Source organism: Passer domesticus, chromosome 16, assembly GCF_036417665.1.
Source record: "Passer domesticus isolate bPasDom1 chromosome 16, bPasDom1.hap1, whole genome shotgun sequence".
Lineage (NCBI taxonomy): Eukaryota > Metazoa > Chordata > Aves > Passeriformes > Passeridae > Passer > Passer domesticus.
Genome location: NC_087489.1, coordinates 2,021,341 through 2,029,903, shown reverse-complemented (window position 1 = coordinate 2,029,903; position 8,563 = coordinate 2,021,341). Strand labels below are relative to the sequence as shown.

Here is an 8,563-nt window from a genome sequence, read left to right as displayed (position 1 = left end):
CCAGTTTCCAGGTGACCCATTTTCCATACTCAGGTGTGGGGATCTTGAGCCACGTCATCCTGGAATATCCAGCAGTGGCTGTCTGGAGCAAGCAACTCATGTCTCTCCATATTTGCAACTTGTAGGTCAGTAAAGGAGAGCCTGCAATCCAGGCTGCTTGCTGCTCAGCAGCAGATAGCTCAGCTGGAGATGAGCAGGAAGCGTGTGGAGGCAGAGCTGCAAGCTGAGCTGCAGAAAGCTCACAGAGAAGTCCAGGCAGCACAGAGGAGGCACAGGGCAGAGCTGCAAGGCCTCAAAGAGGAAATGAATCTTATCCTTGAGCAGAGGGAGGCTCTACAAATGCAGGTGAGTGAAGGAGCAGTGACACTGCAGACATGCAGTGAGGGGTCTGTGGCCCTCTTGCTTCTCCACAGCAAAGCAGCAGCTGCAGGGGGGAGCCCTGGGGCTGTCTCGTGCTCTGGGGGCTCCATGGCAGCTGCTCTGAAGGACACAGTGCTCTGCTGAATGTCAGCTGCTGCTCTGGACAGCTGGGCTCGTCCTCTGCCCTGTTGGCAAGCAACCATCAGCATGGATTCCTGCTGGCCTCTTCTTGCTAGCATTGGTTTTGCAGGTGCTTTTTCCGGTGCCCTTGGTGGTGGGCCACTTAGAGACTGAAACAAGTTGGCCATATCCTTTGTGAATCTGGGGCTCTCAGGACAGGGGGAAATGCAGAGTTGTCCTTTACCTTTGCTCACAGCCTGTGCTGTGGCTGACAGTGACAAGCTGTGGCTGTGGCCTCTGATTGCTTTGTTCTGTTTGACTGGAGGTGGCAGAGTTGACATCTCAGCTGGCAGCCTGCCGAGAGTGCCAGGAAAAGACTGTGCACAGAGCCCAGCAAGATGTGAGGGAGGCCCAGGAAGAGTCCAGGCAGAAGCTCTCAGAGGTTGAGCATGTCCAGAAGCTGCTGGAGGAGGCAGAACATCGGAACAAGGAGCTGCAAGTGCATCCTGAGTATTTGGAGAGCAAATGGATCCAGTGGGAAGAAATGGCACAGCAGAATTCAGAATTGCAGGCTTCCGTCAATGCCCTAGAGAGGGAAAAAGCCAGGTAAATGAAAGCCTGTGGGACTCTGGATTGTGGTGAATGGATTCCCTCTTTGCCATCTTTGCACCTGCCAGGGGCTCTGGCAGCATTTCCCAAGTGGCAGATTCTGAACTCTCCGTGCAGACACGCCTCATTGCCTGGATGTTGTCTTTCATTTTATTTTTTTCTAAGTGTTCAGTTAGAGTTTTTCTGAAGACAAAGGCTTTTGGGGTAGCCCATTCCCTCTAGTGGTAAATGTGTTATATAGGTGGGTGTGTTGACACTGCCCGAGCTGCATTGGAAGGAGTTGGATGCATCCATCAGCTCCACCTTGGGTCCTGTAACTTGAAGCCTTTGGGATCTGGATCAGCCTGGCATCTGATGCTGTTTCTGGGCAGAACCATCTTAAGGCCCTGATTGCTGATCTAGGCCAGACTGCCCTCGGAGGCAGCCCAGAAACAAGAATGTCTCTGCTGCATCATTCCTCATCAAATGTGCCCCGGTGCCTGGAGGGAGTCAAGCAGGGTCCCTGCCACCCTGCACAGTCCCAGGCATTTCTGACTGTGCAAAGAATGCAAGAAACAGGAGCAAGGTATGGGGGGCTCCTCCAGCTGATCAAGTCCTGCCTGGCTTCAGTGCCACAGGATTCTTCTTCCAAGAAGAAGACAAAGGAAAGGCAGGCTGCTCCTGCTTGCCTCGAACCTTCTGCATCTTCCATCAGGTTGTGCTCCAAGCCTCTGTTGCCACTTTGGCTTTTCTTTCTCCAGCTGAAAGCAGGATGGGTGCTGGTAAATCTTAGGGAACTTGCCAGAGATCCCCTGGCTGTAGGGTGCTGCTCCTCCTACGTGGATGTGTAAGATGGGGGAAGGAAATGTCTCTTCCATGCTGACCAAAGCTCCCTGCCTTGGAGCCTGGTTAGTCAGAAGAAAATTGTTGCTCTCCCCTAATGTCTTCATTGCAAGACTTTGTTAGGTTTGTATTCACATTGCCATCTCAATAGGAAGGTAGGGCATGTAGGCAGGAATTGCCTGTTCTTTCAGGGACAAAAGCAGAGTAGGCACATGCTGGGCTGGGACTGCAGGAGAAACAAACAGCCAAGATGTTTAGATAAACCTCATCAGACAGAGCAGCACCACCTGAGGTGGTGCCAGTCCTAAGAGTTCATAAAATGTGATATCATATAGTAATGAGTTGTTTGCTTCCCTTCTAGGCTGATTCTGACTGTGGAGGAAAAGAACCTGTGCCTTAGAACACTGGAAGAACAGAACATGGTGCTGAAAAATTCTGTATCTCAGTGTCAATCTGCTCTTCAGGAGACAGAGCAGCTCTATTCTGAGCATAGAAGAGAATTGATGGCGCTCAACACCCGGGTAAGCTGCGCACTGGCATCCACTTCTCCACAGACACACAGCAGCACCTCTGCCTTGGAGGCCCCAACCCCTTTCCCCTCCCAGCAGCATCCACAGCTGCCCTGTTCTGCCCGGGGCTGCTGCTGCACCCTGAGGCCAAGGCTGGATCTGCTGTCTGCTGCAGAAGATTTCCCCCATCCTCTCCTGGGTCCCATCAGGAGATCTGGCAGGAGAAGCAGCAGCAGACTCCTCTGGAGCTTCTCTGTCCCTCTCTTAGCAGTGTTGTCCCACACAGAGTTGGTGCCTGTGCCGGACTCTGAGCAATGTGGGGACACAGCCATGGCTGTGGCAGGCTGGGCAGGGCACTTCCAGCACAGCCAGTTCAGAGCTGCAGCCCAAGGATGCCCATTGCCTCCACTTCCCTGTTTTGTCTCTATTGGTCTCCATTGCAATCCTTGCTTCTGTGCCATCAGTTCTTGGCTTGAAGAAATTTCTCCTTTGTTGTTCACCCTACTGGCCACGCAATGGCCTCAGGCGCAGCCCTGTCCCTGAGGCTCTGTGCATCCATCTTCCAGGCCTGGGCCCTGCTGGAGGCAGTGAGGGAGAAGGCAGCTTGCCAAGAAACTCGAGAGAAGCAGCTGGCAACTGAGGCGTCTGAGCTGTGTGTGAGGCTCCAGAGCTCTGAGGAAAGAGCAGAGGCCATTGCCTCACAGTGTAAGGCCATGGAGCTGGAGCTGAGGAAGAGACAGGCTGAGAGAGACAATCTCAGGGCTCGCAATAAGGAGCTGCTGAAACAGCTGGAGCAAAGTGAGCAAGGCACAGCTTCACCTCTCCCACCCAGTGCCCCATGCTGTCTCACCCCTGGGGATCTTACTGATGCCTTAGAGAGGAAAAGGAGAGATGGCCAGAGATGGCCAAGGGGAAAAACAACCAGCCGAGATTTATCCATCCAAGTGCCAGTGAAAGCTTTCTCTTGAGAAAGATGCTGTGGCTGGCAGTGCCATCTGGCTGTGCTGGGGCTGATCCCGTGCACAGCTGGTGCCTTTCAGGTGCCATGTCTGTGCTGAGGAGCTGTAGCTGGATGCCTCAGCTCCATTGCCCCAATCTCCAGGCCCTGCCAGAGCCTCCAGGCTATTGGCCTCTCTGGAGCAGGGCTGCACAGGCATCCCCTCTCCTTTGTCTCTCTTGGGTTGCTCACTCTGCAGAAGGCCAAGAGCAAACACACGTTCCTATCCCTCTCAACCTTGCCCCTTTCATTCCTGCCTTTTTTCTCTGGTGGGAAGTTGCCTTAATTTCTGTCAGCTTTGGAGCCTTTGTGGTGTAGGGCCTGGCAAACACAGGCCGCTAGAGAAGACAGTGCTGTTGTCTCTGCAGGATGCACATCAGTTTACTTTTCTTTTCCCCTCCTCCTTTCCCTTCCCTCCTGCAGCAATGTTGAGGGCAGAACACCTGAAAATCTCTCTGGAATGTTCCCAGAAGAAAGACACCATTGCCCAAAAGGAAGAGGATGTGATTCTTCGTCACTCTCTGCAGAAGAAACTGGAAAACCTGGAGAAGGAAAGGAACCATGTTCAGGTTGGCAGATGCCACAAAGGGCCATTTCTCAGCTATGTTTGGACCTTGTGTTACCAGTTCTAAGGAGCACCTTTTTCCCGTTCAACTTTTCTAATTGCATCCTTCTGAATAAGGAGGAAAAGATGTTGTAGTCATGGCAAAGGCAGTTAATGCTGAGGGTGCTACATTTCCTCCATGCTGGGCTTCTGTGCCCTAGAAGCTTTAGTTCTCAATGTCCTCCCTGTCTCTGTTGACATTGCATGGTTTGGGGAATTCCCGGTGTCCAAGCCCATGTTTGGATTTCTAAATATCTGGAAAGAGAGGGGAGAGTCCCAAGTTTGCTGTTGATAGAGAGGTGTTTGGCCTTGGCCATCTGAGAGCAGCCAGTGGGGAGAGAAGAGAGGAAAGCCAAATGCTGATCCACATCAGGACGTGTGCCTGCAAGGGCACAACTCGTCCTGAGTGGCAGCAGAGAATGACAGACTGATCTGGCCATTGCTGCTCCCAGAGAGGGCAGTGGGGCTCTCGGGGATGGAGCCATGGAAACTCTGCACAGGAGAGGTGGAAAACCACTCCTGTCAGCCCAGCCCCAGGAAAGGAAAGGATGGGGCTGTTTGCTCTTCCCTTCCTCCCTGATGGAGAGCACATCCTCCTGGCACTGCCTGAATCCTGCTTAGCGTGGACTTGAAATCCTGGCTGCAGTTCTGGCAGCTCCTCCCCAAAGGAGCACTGGAGTGGAGCTGCAAGAGGTCAGGGAAGGGCAGAAAGGAAGCTGGGACGGGCTGAGCCAGCTGGGAAAGATGCAGCATCACCAGGGGGCCCAGCAAAGGTCTGCAGCATCACGAGGGGCAGAGAGAGAGAGAGGGGCAGCCTGTGCCTGCCCCTGCAGCTGGAGTCCAGATCTGGTATGAAAAGCAAACTGAGAGGGAATGAGTGACCCTTTTTCTCCCTCTTTTGGCAGCATGAACAGGAATTGTACCAGCAGCACATGAGATATCTGGAAAAGGAGAATGAAATGCATGAAGCTGACATGCAAAGTCAAAAGGAACAAATGCAACAACTGGGCACTGAAAAGGAAACCAAGCTGGAGGAGTGGGAGCATGGGGCTGCTGCTTTGCAGAAATGGAGGGAGTATGCTCAGATACTGAGTGCTGCACTGAACAAGAGTGAAATTGCCAAAGGGGCTCTGAAGAAACGCTTAGACATCCTGAAAGGAAAGATCCAGGCAGGCAGAGGCATTGACTTTCAGTCCATTCCAGTGCCCCTGAATTATTCCAGTGGTGTTTCCCATGAAGAGGTGGGTCTCTGTCCCTGTCACTGCAGGCCTGCTTGGGTAAAGCAGCCCGGGCTGCAGCAGGCAGCCTTGTCTGTCTGCCTGGCTCCAGCCAGAGACCACTGACTGCCTGATTGTTTCCTGGCACGCCTGGAATGACCAATCCAGCTCTGGAGCTTGCTGTTCAAATCAGCTCCAGGCCAAAAGCTGGGCACAGGGAGCTGCTTCTCCTGTACCCATGCAAAGAGCTGCAACACGTGGAGGTTTGGGTTTGGTGTGGGAAATAATAGAGCAGGTGATTGGAGTGATGGACTAAAGTGAGTTGAGTTTTGGATCAATGGCTGAAAATCAGCAGCATTCCTAGTGCTTAGACTAAATTGTGTTGGCAGTTATGGAAGATGCATTGGTTTTGGGTGACAACACAGAGATTTGAGTAGGGATGTTAGTTGGGAAGGAGCAGTCTGGGCCCAGGCAAGGCAGCAGGGCCTGACACAGCACTTCCAAGGTAACAGTGCCAGGGGCTTCTGGCAGCCCCGGCTATCAGAGCTGCATAGGGCAGATGCTGTGAAACTTGGAGCCCAGAGCACAGGTGCTCCTTGTCCTCTGGCTGCCTGCGAGGTGGCGCTGGCTGGCTCTGCACAGGGCTCCCGAGGAAGGGCTCCAGCTGTACCTTGTCCCACTTGCAGGTTTCCCAGGAGGAGGAGTCATCGAGCTGGTCTCTGGAGCACCTTAGCTGGGAATCCTCTGACCAAGGGCACGCAGCAGCCCAGGCATGCAGAGAGGAGGAGCTGCTGGGCCAGAAGGCTGAGCTTGAGGGCCGACTGGCAGCCACAGAGTGGCTCCAACAAGACCTTTCCAGGCAGCTGGCAGAGAACAGGTAAAGGCAGGAGCTGAGCCTTTTCAGATGTTTTTACATGCCGTGGACAGAATATGGAAGCGTCTCTAGAAGAAAAAAGCCACAATGTTAAGGTTATTTTTCTGACGACTAAAGCCAGCAAAGCTCTTGTGAGCCTTGGGCTCCTCTTTGTGCTGCTGAGCAACTCCTGTGGGAAGTCAAAAGCAATCCAGCCAGCCCTGAACTGAGCAGTAGTAAAACCATGCAGATGCTGAGTGAAACCTCAAGTTTCTCTTGGGTTTGGCTCCTTCATCTGGGCATTCTGGGCATCCCTTGTTCCTTTCTGAGTAGCTTGACATGATCCTGATCTTCAGAACTGAAGCTTCACCTTCAGCATTCCAGGCTCTTCCCTTGGCACGCTGGGAGTAGCACGCTGCCATTCAGGGTGAAGCCAGAGGCTCCTGCTGAAAATCTTGAGCCATTTCTGCTTCCCAGCACACTCTTGAGAAGCGTGGGACAGGACCTGGAGCTGGTTAGAGAATAGGAGGGAAAGCTCTTTGGAATTCTCAACAGCCTCTGGGGATTCTTGCTGATTGCTGATGGGCAGCCAACTGCCAAACCGGCCAAGGTCCCTTTGGATGGTCCCTCTCACTCTGCCAGGAAGGACAAGTCCCTTGGGCTACTGCCTGCATGGCCAGCAACACTAAAATAAAGGCAGCAAGTCTACTCCATGACCTTGCAGGAGTTGAAACTGCAATCTCTGCATTCAGCAAGTTGTCATTGAGACAAAGAGATGTTCTGATATTTTGCTAGTGCTGCCATGACCATGAGATTTTACTGTGTCTGAAAAGTAGTTCTGAAGCCTCTTAAATACCGGGTGTCTGGAAGATGATGTGCCTTCATGTCCAATATCAAGAGCAGTAAAAAGTCAGGATTCAGCCAGGACAAGAGTCTGTTGTGTCTCCCAGCAGAGCAGCTTGGAAGTGCTGATGGGAGAAGGGCTGTGAGCAGGGGCTGGGCTTTTGCTCGTCGCTCCAGCCTGTTTGGGCACAGCTAGCCAGTGTCATAGCTCAGGAACAGCAACGGAAGGTTTGGCTGTGGAGGCCAGGTTGGGCTGGGCAGTCTGTGCTGTGCCAGGCCATAAGGGAGGCCTGGGCAGTCCCTCAGAGGGCCCTGCTCTCTCTTGAAATGGCACAGGTGTGCCTTCTCTGGACCAGTTTCCAGGTGACCCATTTTCCATACTCAGGTGTGGGGATCTTGAGCCACGTCATCCTGGAATATCCAGCTGTGGCTGTCTGGAGCAAGCAACTCATGTCTCTCCATATTTGCAACTTGTAGGTCAGTAAAGGAGAGCCTGCAATCCAGGCTGCTTGCTGCTCAGCAGCAGATAGCTCAGCTGGAGATGAGCAGGAAGCGTGTGGAGGCAGAGCTGCAAGCTGAGCTGCAGAAAGCTCACAGAGAAGTCCAGGCAGCACAGAGGAGGCACAGGGCAGAGCTGCAAGGCCTCAAAGAGGAAATGAATCTTATCCTTGAGCAGAGGGAGGCTCTACAAATGCAGGTGAGTGAAGGAGCAGTGACACTGCAGACATGCAGTGAGGGGTCTGTGGCCCTCTTGCTTCTCCACAGCAAAGCAGCAGCTGCAGGGGGGAGCCCTGGGGCTGTCTCGTGCTCTGGGGGCTCCATGGCAGCTGCTCTGAAGGACACAGTGCTCTGCTGAATGTCAGCTGCTGCTCTGGACAGCTGGGCTCGTCCTCTGCCCTGTTGGCAAGCAACCATCAGCATGGATTCCTGCTGGCCTCTTCTTGCTAGCATTGGTTTTGCAGGTGCTTTTTCCGGTGCCCTTGGTGGTGGGCCACTTAGAGACTGAAACAAGTTGGCCATATCCTTTGTGAATCTGGGGCTCTCAGGACAGGGGGAAATGCAGAGTTGTCCTTTACCTTTGCTCACAGCCTGTGCTGTGGCTGACAGTGACAAGCTGTGGCTGTGGCCTCTGATTGCTTTGTTCTGTTTGACTGGAGGTGGCAGAGTTGACATCTCAGCTGGCAGCCTGCCGAGAGTGCCAGGAAAAGACTGTGCACAGAGCCCAGCAAGATGTGAGGGAGGCCCAGGAAGAGTCCAGGCAGAAGCTCTCAGAGGTTGAGCATGTCCAGAAGCTGCTGGAGGAGGCAGAACATCGGAACAAGGAGCTGCAAGTGCATCCTGAGTATTTGGAGAGCAAATGGATCCAGTGGGAAGAAATGGCACAGCAGAATTCAGAATTGCAGGCTTCCGTCAATGCCCTAGAGAGGGAAAAAGCCAGGTAAATGAAAGCCTGTGGGACTCTGGATTGTGGTGAATGGATTCCCTCTTTGCCATCTTTGCACCTGCCAGGGGCTCTGGCAGCATTTCCCAAGTGGCAGATTCTGAACTCTCCGTGCAGACACGCCTCATTGCCTGGATGTTGTCTTTCATTTTATTTTTTTCTAAGTGTTCAGTTAGAGTTTTTCTGAA

At 53.1% G+C, this 8,563-nt stretch overlaps 2 protein-coding genes across 4 annotated transcripts in view; both read left to right on the top strand.

Annotated features, from left to right (window-relative positions):
- Window positions 1-8,563, top strand: part of LOC135282169 (golgin subfamily A member 6-like protein 7) — a 69,628-nt gene that overhangs the window by 45,347 nt on the left and 15,718 nt on the right. The window lies entirely within an intron of this gene.
- Window positions 2,415-5,971, top strand: LOC135282283 (RUN and FYVE domain-containing protein 2-like). Its single transcript, XM_064391913.1, has 5 exons — window positions 2,415-2,432; window positions 2,987-3,218; window positions 3,841-3,986; window positions 4,927-5,245; window positions 5,925-5,971. The coding sequence occupies exons 1-5, from the start codon at window positions 2,415-2,417 to the stop codon at window positions 5,969-5,971; spliced, it is 762 nt and encodes a 253-aa protein (XP_064247983.1).